The sequence below is a fragment of the Rhamphochromis sp. 'chilingali' genome (assembly GCF_963969265.1).
Source record: "Rhamphochromis sp. 'chilingali' genome assembly, chromosome: 6".
Taxonomy (NCBI): domain Eukaryota; kingdom Metazoa; phylum Chordata; class Actinopteri; order Cichliformes; family Cichlidae; genus Rhamphochromis; species Rhamphochromis sp. 'chilingali'.
In genome coordinates this window covers 15,604,202-15,618,082 of record NC_137933.1, presented here as the reverse complement: position 1 = coordinate 15,618,082, position 13,881 = coordinate 15,604,202, and the positions used below count along the sequence as shown (strand labels likewise).

Below are 13,881 nucleotides of genomic sequence, written 5' to 3'. Positions count from 1 at the left end.
CCATAAACAAACAACAGCTTGCCCACCCCGATGGGGTTTTTATTGTCGCCGGCGACTTTAACAAAGCATGCCTAAAGACTGTGCTTCCTAAATTTGTCCAGTTCGTGGACTTTGCTACGAGAGGAGAACACACTTTGGACCATGTCTATTCAAACATCAGGCATGCTTTTAGAGCGACACCCCTCCCCCACCTGGCTGGATCTGACCACCTCTGCATGTCCCTCACCCCCACCTACACCCCCCTGCTGAGAAAAACAAAGCCCCAGACAAAGACAATAAAAACCTGGCCTGAAGGAGCCCTTTCTCAACTGCAGGACTGCTTCTCAACAACTGTATGGGATTTATTCTCCAGCCACAACCTCCAGGAGTACACGGACACTGTACTCTCGTACATCAGGAACTGTGTTGACAATGTCACCGTCAACAAAAGGGTCAGGGTGTTTCCAAATCAAAAACCCTGGATGAATAGCGAAGTGCAATCCCTCCTAAAAAGCCGCAACACTGCCTTCAAGTCAGGGGACAGGGCTGCGTATAGGGCGGCCAGGGCAGACCTGAGTAGAGGCATCAGGAAAGCTAAGGCTGCCTATAGGAGGAGGATTGAAGATCACTTTGCTGACAACAACCCCAGAAAAATGTGGCAGGGGATCAATCACATTACCAACTACAGAAGCAATAACCAGGCAACATCTAGGACTGATGCCTCACTGGCTGAGGATCTAAACCGTTTCTTCGCCCGCTTTGAGACGACCAAGCCCTCAGCTGCCACACCACTTCCACCCGCCCCCAGCACTGGCACACTAACACTTAGGGAGCACCAAGTGAGGTGTGTTCTAAGGTCAGTGAATCCCAGGAAGGCGGCAGGTCCTGATGGAATACATGGAAAGGTTCTCAGAGCATGTGCTGACGAACTGACCGGAGTCTTCACTAAAATCTTCAACCTTTCCTTGTCATCAAACACCGTCCCGCCCTGCCTCAAAACCTCCACCATCATCCCCATCGCCAAGAAGACAGCTGTGGCCAGCCCAAATGACTACAGGCCTGTTGCACTTACGCCTGTAGTGATGAAGTGCTTTGAGAGACTGGTCTGTCAGCACATCAGGGCCGGTCTGCCTCCCACTCTGGACCCCCACCAATTTGCCTACAGGACAAATTGTTCCACCGAGGACGCTATCACCATAGCGCTCCACACTGCGCTGAGTCACCTGGAGCACCGAGGAAGCTATGTGAGAATGCTCTTTCTGGACTTCAGCTCAGCATTCAATCATATCATCCCGGAGATCCTGGTCCAGAAACTGTCTCACCTGGGACTCTCCACCCCCATCTGCCTCTGGATCAAGGACTTCCTGACAAATAGACCACAGTCTGTCAGACTCGGCCCCCACCGGTCCAGCACCATCACACTCAGCACCGGGTCTCCACAAGGATGTGTTTTGAGTCCCCTCCTGTTTACGCTCTACACATCCGACTGCTCCCCTACCCATCTCTCAAACACCATCATAAAGTTCGCGGATGACACCACAGTGGTTGGACTCATCTCAAGGGGGGATGAGTCGGACTACAGAGATGAGGTCAACAGACTGACTGAGTGGTGTTCAGTTAACAACCTCCAACTGAACACCACGAAAACTAAAGAACTTATCTTGGACTTCAGGAAGGGCAGAGCAGACCCGGCCCCACTTTACATTCACGGGAGCTGTGTGGAGAGGGTACACTCCATGAGGTTTCTGGGCGTGCAGATATCTGATGACCTCTCCTGGACTGCAAATACTACATCGGTGGTTAAAAAGGCCCAGCAGCGTCTCCACTTTCTGAGAGTGCTCAGGAGGAACAACCTGGAGGAGAGGCTGCTGGTGACATTTTACAGAGCCACCATAGAGAGCATCCTAACGTACGGCATAACAACATGGTATGCAGGGTGCTCAGCTGCAGACAGGAAAGTACTGCAGAGGGTCATCAACACAGCCCAGAAGATCACTGGCTGCTCTCTGCCCAGCCTGGAGGTCACTGCAAACTCTCGGTACCTCAGCAGAGCTGGCAATATCATCAAGGACCACTCTCACCCCAGCAACCAACTGTTTGAACTATTACCGTCAGGCCGACGGTACAGGTCACATAAAACCAGGACAAACAGATTCAGGGATAGCTTCTTTCCCAGAGCTATCACCGTAGTAAATAAGCACAAAAACAATTGAACCTATTCCATACCGTCACTGTCATTATATTAATGCTGCTATCCTGTATATATTGTACATACTATTGTTTGAGTACTTACGATTGTTTTTTTTGTACTTTTTATATTTTACATTTATATTTATTATTGAAACTTGCACCAAGGGAGTGGCACTCCAATTTCGTTGTACTCTGTACAATGACAATAAAGGCTATTCTATTCTACATTTAATTTAAGAATTAAATGAAGAACATGATCAATGATAAGTTGCAGCGACAGAAAAGCTGTGGCTTGTGTTTGTGGAGTAATCAATTCAAAATCGTGATCGAGGAGTGATGTCTACCGACAGGTAAAGTGGGATCATTGACAGGGTGACATCATGTCAGGAGGCAAATAATGGTAGCCCAAGCCACAGCCTGCCTTGAAGACATCAAAAAGGGCTTATCCATCTCAACCCTCAAGAAAGATGTGCACATCCTAAAATTATCAGCCACTAAAGTACAAGCTCTGCGATGTTTTTGACAGCAGGGTAGGTGAACCAACCATGGATAGGGTGTCACAGATAATGTCACACTCTCTAAGCCCTATATGTACCAAGAGGAGATGACCCTCTAGATTACTGGACCAACATGCCACCATATTCCCTCATCTATTCCAGCTAGCCAATCTTTCCACTTCAACCACATCAGTCTCCCAAGAGAGAATATCATTCAAAGCAGGAGATTTTGTGCAAAAGACAAAATTGTCTCAGTACTGTTGAACACGTTGTTTTTCTTAATAAAAATAATTAAACATGCATAAAAACACACCCTATAAATATTGATTGATGTCTTTATGTGCAGAAGTACAACCTACAATTACTGACTGATTCAAACAAAATATCCTTCCATACAAATAATACTATAAACCAACAGAAAAGGTGACAGACAAAAAGAAAAAGACACATGAAAACATTCACATTTATTCAGTGCAATAATTTAAAATCACATTTATTTGGCCACCAGATGTCGCTGTAGTAATGTGTTCCAAATTCTCCAAAAGATCAAATCTTTTTCCAAAACAGCTGTTCCAAATGATTTGATCTCTCAAACGCTTCATTTCTGCCATCGCAAATGCAAAGGTTTAATATGAAATACTGGGTCAAGTTACAAAGTCCAGAAAACCAGAGAATATGTAAATGAAAGCCTGGGAATCCCGTGTCTCCAGAAATCATTAAACATATGGATACAGAACCAGAAGGCTTAGAGAGACAACAACAAAGTACAAGCGGAGAATATGGAGTCCAATCAGTGAGGTCATTCATTATTCAGAAGAACAGTGTGCTTTAATCAAAACGTTGATTGGATAGGGGGAAACATATCAAGAAGTGCAGAAAATCATGGGCTGCTCAGCTAAAATGATCTCCAATGCTTTAAAATGGAAAGCCAAACCAGAGAGACTACCATTCGAATGGATTGAACAATAGCCAGCATGGCAAAGACTCAGCCAATAATCACATCCAGGGAGATCAGAGGCAGTCTGAAGTTACCTGTGAGTACTGTGACAATTAGAAGATGCTTGTGTGAGGCTAATCTATCAGGAAGAAGACCCCGCAAATTCACGCTACTAAAAAAAAAAAGACATGTGCTAAAGACGATACAATTTGTCAAAGAACATATCGACTGGCCTAAAGAGAAATGGAGAAACATTTTGTGGACTGATGAAAGTAAGATTGTTCTTTTTGGGTCCAAGGACCGCAGACAGTTTGTTAGATGACCTCCAAACACTGAATTCAAGCCACAGTACACTCTCAAGACGGTGAAGCATGGTAGTTCAAGCATCATGATATGGGGATGTTTCTCTTACTATGGTGTCGGAACTATTTATCGCACACCAGGGATCATGGATCAATTTGCTTATATCAAAATAATTGATAAGGTCATGCTGCCAACAAAATGAAGCTTATGGAGTGGCCAGCCCAATCCCCACACCTTAATCTAATAGAAAACTTGTTGGGTGACATCAAAAATGCTGTTTCTGAGGCAAAACCAAGAAATTCAGAGGAATTGTGAAAGGTTGTCAAATCATCCTGGCTGGCATACGTGTTTATGATGATTTTGAGCTTTACTCACATTTTAAAACACACTGCTATTATTTTGAACATAACTGTATAATCAAACTAAAAACTTGAGGCACAAATAAGGAAAAAAAAGAACCAATACCAGATATCAGAAGATAACACAATAAACAAACCCATCAGCATAAGGAAATACAAAATAACACTATTAACAGAAAAGTACAATATTATACAGAACATGACAAAAAATATATATAAATAAATATATCAGTAGCAATAAAAGTGTCTGTATATAATGATACATTTGTGTGATAGTTATAAATAAATATTTCCTCTAATAGTTAAAATGTTATGCTTTTATCCAGACTAAATGAAGATCTGGATTAGTGAGATGCTGCTTCCTCTCCAGCTTGCAGTCTAAGGAGCTTGGAAAGAAAAGCGTCTGGACTTCTTAAAGTTGCTTGAAGACTTTTCACCTCTCAACCGAAAAGCTTCTTCAGTTCTAGGGTCAAATGATGGAGAGTCCCAGATTTAAGCTCTATGGGAGTAACCCACCAAGAGGGACATGGGCCCCCTATTGATCCTCTACCTAATCACATGAGCCAAGGTGTGAAAACGGGTGTGGGTAGCAATCATGCATGGTTTCGGGTGTACTCATAGTGAAACCTAGCCCTAACCCTATCATGCGATTTCCTGAGGTCAAAAGGCCCAGGATGTGAGTGGTCGTTAAGGCATCTGGGAAGGGATCTCAAAACTGGGTTATAGATGGCAGACAGTTGGTGTTGTAAGCCACCGCCTCTGTTCATAGATTGTCATTGACAGTGGACATAGACGGCTTCCTTCACTCCTCTTTCAAACCATCTGTGCTCTCTGTCCTAAATGTGAACATTGGTGTCCTCGAAGGAGTGTCTTTGTCCTAGATGCAGATGGACTGCTGAGTCTTGTCCTGTGGAGGTGGCTCTTCTATGTTGTGCCATGCGTTTATGAAGTGGGTGTTTGGTCTCTCCAATGTAGGGGTCTGGGCATTCCTCGCTACACTGTACAGCATACACCACATTGTTAAGTTTGTGTTTAGGAGTTCTGTCTTTCGGATGAACCAGTTTTTGTGTGGCTGGGTCTGAAGTACACTGGGATGTTGTGTTAGTCTTTCTGATCCTCCCTAGTTTCTGTCTGATCGTCTTCTCTGTGCCTCTTTGCTGACTTGATGAAAGACCAAATAGGATAACCACATGTTTTAAGAGCTTCCTTTACATGTGTGTGTGTTCAGTGGAGGAAATACAGTCTTACATCCTAAATACTGTATAGTCATATTAAAGCTCTGGGTGCTCTCTGCGGGGCAGGTAGGTAATAACGTAGCAGCTTCCAGAAGGCAGAAGAGGGCAGCATCGAGCTTTTTCCCTTCCAGGTGACACAGTCTGCAGCTTTGCAGAGTTGTAAGGCCTCTAAAGATGAACTTGTGCTCAAGACTCCGGCTGTCTCAGTTTTAATCAAAACCACGTGAGTCTGCAACTTCTTGAGGGATGCTTGGATACTTTTCAGCAGGTCGACTCCTGAACCAGAATCTTCTGAGCAGGGGACCAGAACCACTGTCTGACTCTGCTTTATGCAGTCTAACACAGCCTCTCCTACAGGAGCAGACAAGCACAGATCAGAGTGTGTTGTTTTCCCCTTGATTGAATTTGTAAGGACAAAATTTAGAATAACAATTTTGTAAAAATATGAAAAATGTAAGCACCTCTCTCTGGTACAACATCAGGACTGTAGCGACAGAGACTATAACCAAGTCTGTACTTCATTTCACTCTCCAGCCTTTTTCTGTCATCTTCATTTAGTCCTGGATCTGTGCTACTCTTGTAATACATCAAGCAGGCGTTGTAGCTTTTTCCATCTAAATGGAAAAAAATAAAAATGTTGTTTTAAAAGTGGATAGAAAAAAGCAGATTTTGCCGCTCTGACAAAAATGTGAACACAGACAATGTTTGAATTAGCAAAATGTATGAAAACTACCTGGGATGGTTCGATGGCAGCCAAGAATTCGACGAAGGAAAAGCGTGATGTCGACTTTAAACTTTGCATAAATAATTGCTGTTAGTACCATCACCATCAGCACAAAGCCCACAATCCATAAAGCCACAAAGTAAGAGGAAGGAGCAGCTGTAGGGAGTGATGGGGATTTTCTAAATAAGCTCATCTAATAAATAAACACATTAAAGAGTATTATTAAGTACTCAAAATGTTCAGCTGGCCATACCTTTTTGTTTTAGAGTGATAGTGACAAAGCTTGTTTGGTAGGCAGATTGCAGTTTACAGGTATAATTTTTTGACAGATCGTCCTCTGACACTTTTCTGAAGATTAGAGATGTTCTCATTCTGATTTCCTCTGTGCTGATGACCCTGAGAAGAGAAGGAAATGACTGAGGCAGATCTAAAAACAGAATTCATATCTGAGCTGATGTGACTACATATAACATCAGTGTGACCCACAGAGGACCTGTGTGTGAAATATTTACCGTGTATCATTATAGAAAACTGGTAGACTAGTGTCTGTATCCACAAATGAACTTCCACTTAACCAAAACAAGTCATCCATTTTTGACATCATAACTGCTTTACAATCAATCACCACTGTTGAACCTAGAAAAAGCAGAGTTAACACAGGTTGTTATAAACGATTAACATTTAAGCTTTAGCCAAGAGTGTGAAGGTGTATGAATATAGACAATAACTCACCTAAATCTACCTCAAATACCTGCTTGTCCTCTGGTGAAATTATCACTGCTTTCTTAGTTATTTCTGTGGAAATAAAAAAAACCTTTTGAAAAGCACATATTAAAATCATTCAAAATAAATATCTGCAAAATGTGTTTTTCTTACTGCTTGGTTGGACATCAAGTTTCACCGTAGAGGTCATGTTATATATTTGACCATCATACAGGTAAGACCGGGTGCAGGTATAGTTGCCACTGTCCTCTTTTTTCACACTTGGGAAGTAACCGTCTTTTGGTGATGACCCGCCCTCCTACAACATATAAGCTCGATTTTTAAGTAGTCAGCTGTCAAATTTGGAAAAACATTAAAACCCTGTAACAGTACTTTACAGTTTGATCTCATTCACATAATCTGCTCTGTTTACCTTGTGCCATGTGATGCCGCTTCTGGTGATATTCAGGGTGTTAAAGGGAAAAAAAATTTCAGGGCAATACAACTTGCAGTACTCCTCTGTGTAACATTCTTTAGAGATCTGGTTCATTTGTTCAGAGTCTCTGGACTGAGCTGTGTTTACTTTGAGGCTTATCCAGGACTGTCTGCTGGAATTCCTACCAAGGAAAGAAAACAGTAACATGAAGTTTTAACTTTCATTCTGAGCAACAAGCAAAATGAAACAAAAAAATGGGAAAGTAAGAGAAGACTTAAAGGAAATTGTTTTAAAATGGTGTTCATCTACTTAGCGGGCTATTTGTCCATCAGGATTTATTATTAGCTGAGAAAGTTTTGTGCTGCAAACAGTGAAATGAAACTAACATATCTGGCATTCTGTATAAAAATCCCTCTCAGCTTCGCCTTCAGTAATCCATTCCTTTAACGCTGGATTACTGAGAGGCTCTTCTCTGACCCACAGAAGATGAAACCTAATAACCTGTGATACACTCATGCTTCTTGTGTGCCTTTGTCTGATTTTATTTTACCTGATTTATTTATTTTACTCACAACAGAACTCAGAAAACAAATGTTTTGACTGAGACGTACCATTTCAGGAAAACACTCATTTTGAATTTGATGACATGTCTCAACAAAATTCAACAAAACACTTTTCAACCAATAAAAGGTTGAGAAGGAAGTGTTTGTGTTACACATGAAAATCATGATTTTAACTTTAGGCCTGCAGGCAGCACTGGTTTAAATTTAATTTATCATGAAAATCACAGCATGGGCTCAGGGACACTTGTGCCATCCACTAATGTAGGCTAATGCACCACCATGCAAAGAACAACGTAATCATCTTCTATGATTCACTGAGGCAAAGCGAAAAACTGTCCTGAGGTCAGGCGAAACAAAACTTGAAAGATTATTTGGCAACGTGTTACACAGCTTGTAATAATGGATGCTGAAAGGTATATACATGTTTTAAAGCCACATATACTCTATGACTATGTCTTTCGGAGAAGGCCTTGCATATTTCAGCAAGACAATGCTAAACTGCATACTGCTGTCATTACAACAGCATGGCTTTGAAGTAGAAGAGTCTGGGTGCTGAATTGGCCTGCCTGGTGTTTAGACCTTTCACCAATCAAAACACTGGACAAAAAAAATAGGGCAATGAAGAGTGACTGTTGAGAATGGGACAACATTCCTTTCCCAAATATCCAGCAGCTGCTCTACCCAGTTCCCCGATGTTCACAGACTGTTGTTCAAAGAAGAGGTGATGCTACACAGTGTTAAACATGGCCCTGTCCCACCTTTTAAAGCACTGTAAAGCACTTTGAATCACCTTGTTGTTGAATTGTGCTATACAAATAAACTTGCCTTGCCTTGCCTTTTGAGACATGCGGCTGCGGTCAAATTCAAAGTTATTAATTGAAAATTATTAAGAATGATTACAATGATTGTTTTCTTAAAATTTAGTTAAAATGGTACATTAGTTGTTAAACCATCTAAGTTTATAAAAAAATGAATGTTTTCTATGTTCTAGTTTGAATAAAATATGGCTTTGTTCCAGTTTTTCTGTACCTTAACAACAACCCGCCGTCCTCAGTTGTGTTTCAGGATTTGCTAACTTCAGATGGCGGGTTGTTATTTGCAAACACAGGATCCTCACATATATGTTACCAGCATTTAGGGAAACTGTCATACCATAATGCCAACAAGCAACCTGGTTTAGTACAAATATAAAAAGTGCTTTTCTGGTGCCGTGATGTTCAATAACAACCTTAAAATGTTATAATAAAATATAATACAAGTTAAACTTGCTCTGCTATCCTGTCGTATAGGAAATAGTACTTTATGTCAGTGTGTGGGCACGACTTTTGTTTGATGTCAGTCTTAGACAAGGAAACCATTCATTTTACCGAAAAGAGCAGGAGTAATTCCCCTGATGGTTTACTGAAGCTCTGAGAATAACAAGGATTCTTCCATGAACCAGCACACCCATCTGCCTCTGCTCAGCTGACGTTGACATGTTGAAGAGTTTCATTTCATCCACGGTGTGACTGGTCCAGAACACCTCAGCATCTCCATCACGGTACTCTCTGTAAGAAGGGCACTGCAGTACCGCCATCTCACCTGCCTCGACATTTACTTCCTGGAAACTCAGTGGGCACACACCTGTCAATGACATTCATAATGACATGTGAAAAAAAGCATTGCTTTAGTCTAAAATGATCATATTTGTCTGGTTAATGAAACTCGGGCTTCACAGTGCAGTCACTAGCAGTATTCTACTTTTACCCTGAACTAATGTCACCGATATCTTTAAATGCCACAGCATTACCACAAAGGGAGGGCAGTACAGCCCTGGTGCCCCTTAGCAGGCTTCCAGAAACTGGGTAATAAGAAAATGGGGGGGGGGGGGGGGGGGGGGGGGGGGTTGGTGCAGGGGCTATAATAACTTGTTGCAGACAGAGGAATTAATGAGGGGCTCCCTAAAGAATCAGAATTAGAGAAATAAGTATGACGTTTAATGTAAAAATGTTGTAGATTCCCCTAATAATGTAAAAGATAATGTAAAGGGTTATTGTGTGTTGTCGTATTTTGAAGGTTCTGCTCTGTGAATTCTCTCCACGCTTCTTCCAGTTGGCGCCTGCTCTTGCTACCTAAAAGGAATTTGATGAATACTGCGCTCCTTCAGGCAATGGCTGCCATTCTGGGGTTTTAAAAGGCTTATGAGGCGCATAACTGTCATAATCTGTGTGCAGGCAGACAGGAAAGGACCGAAATGCAGACTCAGACACGGAAATGAAACAAACTCAAAAGGGCAGCTTTATTGCTGGACACCAGAAAGAACTAAACTGGAATACAAAACAAAACAAATGTACACATGTACACTGATGGACACATTTGCAGGACCATGAATGCTTTAGGCAGCTGTAGACTTACACTGTAAAAAAAAAAAAATTCCGTAGAAAAACGGAAAATGTCCTGGTAAATTTTTGCCAGTACATCGGCATCACGGGCATCGGCAAAATAAAATAAAAAATTGCTCGTACTCATGCTGCCCCGACATCAGCCAGCGCATATTGGGAATGGTACAGGCACCGATCGGTTTTCTATCACCCATTTCCTGGGAGTAAGGGCGCCCTCCGTATGCGAGGTGCACCTGCTGCTTGCGGCACAGGGAGGAGAGGGCGGGGTGGCGGGGGATTCACTGGTGGCTGGAGCGGCATCTAATAACCAACTCGCAAAATAAAACAAAACAACAAACACGAAAACACCAGACATTATAATACAGACTTATAATCTGCACCAATGCTTTATCGAAATTCTATACGCGAAAAGTGTGCGCCTGCTCGCTGCTGAAGTCAAAGTAAACTTTATTGTCATCTCTCTATATACATTCCAGTATATAGAGAGACGAGACGACGAGGCTCCTTTTACAGCAGTGCAAGTAAACAAACAATATATATAAGAGTAAGAAAATAAATATACACTTTAGGACTAGGGGTAAAGGGATCAATAACAACCAAACAACCAAACAGACCTGACCCAGCAACACTGCTGCTGGGTCAGGTCGTGATGTCACTGATAACATTGTTAAACACGGTGTTAGGAAGCAGAATTAATAAATAACAGACTGAACTTACTGGAAGTCAGATACGCATTTGAATAATAATGAAACCATAACACAAAGAGCAGTGCTTGGATAAAGTGGGGGCACTGCAGGGGCAATGTTTTGTAAGGGGAGGGTAAAGGGACTAAAATAATTTAATCACACATAATGAAAGAAATGAGAGGAACAAAGTAAAAACGAAACTGAGGATGAAAATGCCTTACATTGCCTGTATTTAGCTTTCTTTAAACTGCCTTAAAATAAAATCTCTGCACACCTGAAGAAACAACAGGTGCCTATGAGGGAAAAACACAACTTCCCCGAACTGTCTTGCTTGTCACCATTTTATTGAATCACATTTCATTCCAACAGACTTTCATCAGTTTTGTAAACTGTTTTGTTTGTAATTGATAAAAGTCAGTTGGAAGGAGATGTTCTGATTGAATTAATTTTTTTTATAGATGTTAGCTTTGGAATGTCAGTCACTTATCTTCCACCAGTATTGCTTAAAAATAACTTTTTAATGTAATAATCTCATCACTTGTCAGCATCACATTTATATTACTCACAAGGCTCTAAGGAACCAGGCGAATGAGTATTGACACAAGCTCATGTGCCTAATATTGTGCGTGTATTTTTAGCAGCTTGGTATACTTTAACAACACTGCAAATTCATTTTTTGAATAAACATATTTTGGTCTTTTTGGGGGGTTTTTTTGTTTTTATTGTTCACGCTCAAAACACCGTTAACCACTCAGTTTAAACTCGACATTTCCAACAGTGTTTAATAATAAGTTTCACTGTAAATGTAAAAGAGCAATGTTTTTTTAGATTATGAACTGTAGATTTATGTTCTAAATAAAATAAAAATCACCCATAAAACATGAAGAGGTCTTACCTGGTGTCGATGTAAGGAAGACGAGAAAAAGAAGGAGAAGGTTTATTTTTCCGTTCATATCGTCTCACGTCAAAACTCAACACGAATCTTCTTAGGAGCTAAAGTGAAGAGAACTGAACTGGAATGTCTGACTGTTCGCTTATAATTTCAAATAAAGTTCGAAAAAAAAAGCTTACCAACGTGTAGGTAATAAGCTAATACTCCTGGGTGCTACACACTACAGTGTACGCTGTACACCTACTTACTGGTTTTGTCGCATCAGTCTGTGTCTCTGAGTTAACTTGTGTTTCTCCTACAGCTCCGGACCGCTAAAAATGCGCGTGCTCTTTGTGAGCTCGTTCCCGGCTCGTAACCAGCGCGTTCTGCCGTCGAGGGCGATCATTGGTTAAATGTGATCATGTGACTGATGCAAGCCAGATCCTTTTATTTAACAAAACTGTGATTAATAGTTAAATATTATTGTTGAGGGGCACAGACAGGACTCCGCACGCACACACACATTAAAAAATAATAATAATAATTGGTTTTTTAAAAAGTTGCCTCAACAAGAGGGCACTTTGGGAACCCATCAGGAAAGGGGCGGGTGCTCAAGCCCCTCTAGCCCCCCCCCTCTGCACGTGCCTGTTTCCAGGTGCTGTACACAGTCAGTTCAGCATAACAGGAGTGTTCCAGTTATCTAGGGGGCAAATCAAGTTCAAAACTGCCAAGCTTTCTTTGGATTAACTTGCTAAACAAAACCTAAAATCCCAGTTCGTAGGCGTCTTATCAAGCTTATCCTTTAAGCTTGGCTCCCTGCTTTAGAGTGTGTAGGTGGCCTTAAGTTAAGTAAATATTTGCGGATCACGAAATTCATGAAAAGTGAAACATGAACATGAAACGATCCGTGTGAGTTTCCGTCAAAGGCTGATGATGATAAAATGGTGATTAATCCCCCCTCCACACATACACACACAATCCCATAATAATAATAATAATAATAATAATAATAATAATAATAATAATAATAATAATAATAATAATAATAATAATATGCAACAGTCCTGCAAAAAATTGGAATAAATCGCACTGAACAGTAAGATGGTATTTATTGGTAATTATTTTTTTCTCAGTGGGTAAACTGAAAAATAAAACAACAAAAAAATGACATAAAATATTCCTTATCAGATTATAACAATTAATAACAACATTTACCTTAATTATACTATATCAAATATTTTCGAACCCAAAATTACTCACTATTGCCAAAACAAAAATAAAAAATAAAAAAATAAAAAGGGCAATTTACCAAGTCTTGAAAAATAAAACTGAACAAAATTGTACACGCACTGTACACTAGTGCGTGTACAGTTTCTTGTCAATTTTAAATACCATGTCCAGACATGGTTCTTTATTATTAGTGTTGTAAAGACTCACCTTTCAGCACAATCACTTCACCAGATGCATCTTGCTTCCATTAACTGAAGATTTAAGATGTTCTGGTCGTGAACGGCAACCCCCTGCCTACCTACAACAGTATGAAGTTCAGTATCCTGGAGCTAGAAGTGCTAGATGTGAGGCAGGGTGTCAAACTGAACGCCAGCATATTGACACAGACACACATGGCCTGCAGGATCCTGACGGACAGGCAGATATCCAGACAGAGACTGTTACGGATTCAAATATTGGGGATGGATACAAGAGGAAAAACCAAAATAACAACACTGGTCCGGCAGGGTTGAGTCAAACGATGATTTTAATGATCACACGCGTGGGAGATGGACACCGTACGCAGACAGCATCAGATCTCAAAATGGTGGAGCATTGATCAAACTCTTATAGCCTCTAGTGGCCCCCACTTAGTCATAAAAGCCTAAACATTCACATTCTTTCTCTCACACAGCGCCCAAGCTACGACCTTGGCTCCCTGTTTATCTGCTCCTGCTGAGATAGGGCAGAAAACCTCTCCAGTATGTTCTGTTCTCTTCCAATCAGACAAATAAGGCGATGACTTTCTG

The 13,881-nt window shown here is 41.1% G+C and overlaps 1 protein-coding gene across 2 annotated transcripts; it reads right to left on the bottom strand.

Moving 5' to 3' along the window:
• Positions 1 to 3,108: 3,108 nt before the first annotated feature.
• Positions 3,109 to 12,215, bottom strand: LOC308398064 (interleukin-1 receptor accessory protein-like). Of its 2 annotated transcripts, XM_080884457.1 has the most exons (11): positions 12,064 to 12,215; positions 11,888 to 12,000; positions 9,293 to 9,548; positions 7,360 to 7,543; positions 7,101 to 7,245; positions 6,957 to 7,019; positions 6,737 to 6,860; positions 6,478 to 6,620; positions 6,234 to 6,380; positions 5,962 to 6,114; positions 3,109 to 5,851 (listed from the first exon to the last, which is right to left on the bottom strand). In XM_080884457.1, exons 2-11 carry the CDS (start codon positions 11,943 to 11,945, stop codon positions 5,532 to 5,534), a joined length of 1,593 nt encoding a protein of 530 aa, XP_080740583.1. In that variant the 5' UTR covers positions 11,946 to 12,000; positions 12,064 to 12,215; the 3' UTR covers positions 3,109 to 5,531. The 2 variants fall into 2 exon arrangements, with proteins under 2 accessions (XP_080740583.1, XP_080740584.1); XM_080884458.1 differs by lacking the exon at positions 11,888 to 12,000 and having other exon boundaries at positions 12,133 to 12,200.
• Between the last annotated feature and the right edge of the window lie 1,666 nt (positions 12,216 to 13,881).

Excerpts from the sequence above, each read along its gene's own strand:
- LOC308398064 (XM_080884457.1), bottom strand. The coding sequence starts at position 11,945 with ATGAACGGAAAAATAAACCTTCTCCTTCTTTTTCTCGTCTTCCTTACA. Across the intron at positions 6,861-6,956 it reads GGTATTTGAGGTAGATTTAG|GTTCAACAGTGGTGATTGAT; the intron begins GTGAGTTATTGT and ends TGCTTTTTCTAG. Across the intron at positions 6,115-6,233 it reads CTGCCATCGAACCATCCCAG|ATGGAAAAAGCTACAACGCC; the intron begins GTAGTTTTCATA and ends TTTTCCATTTAG.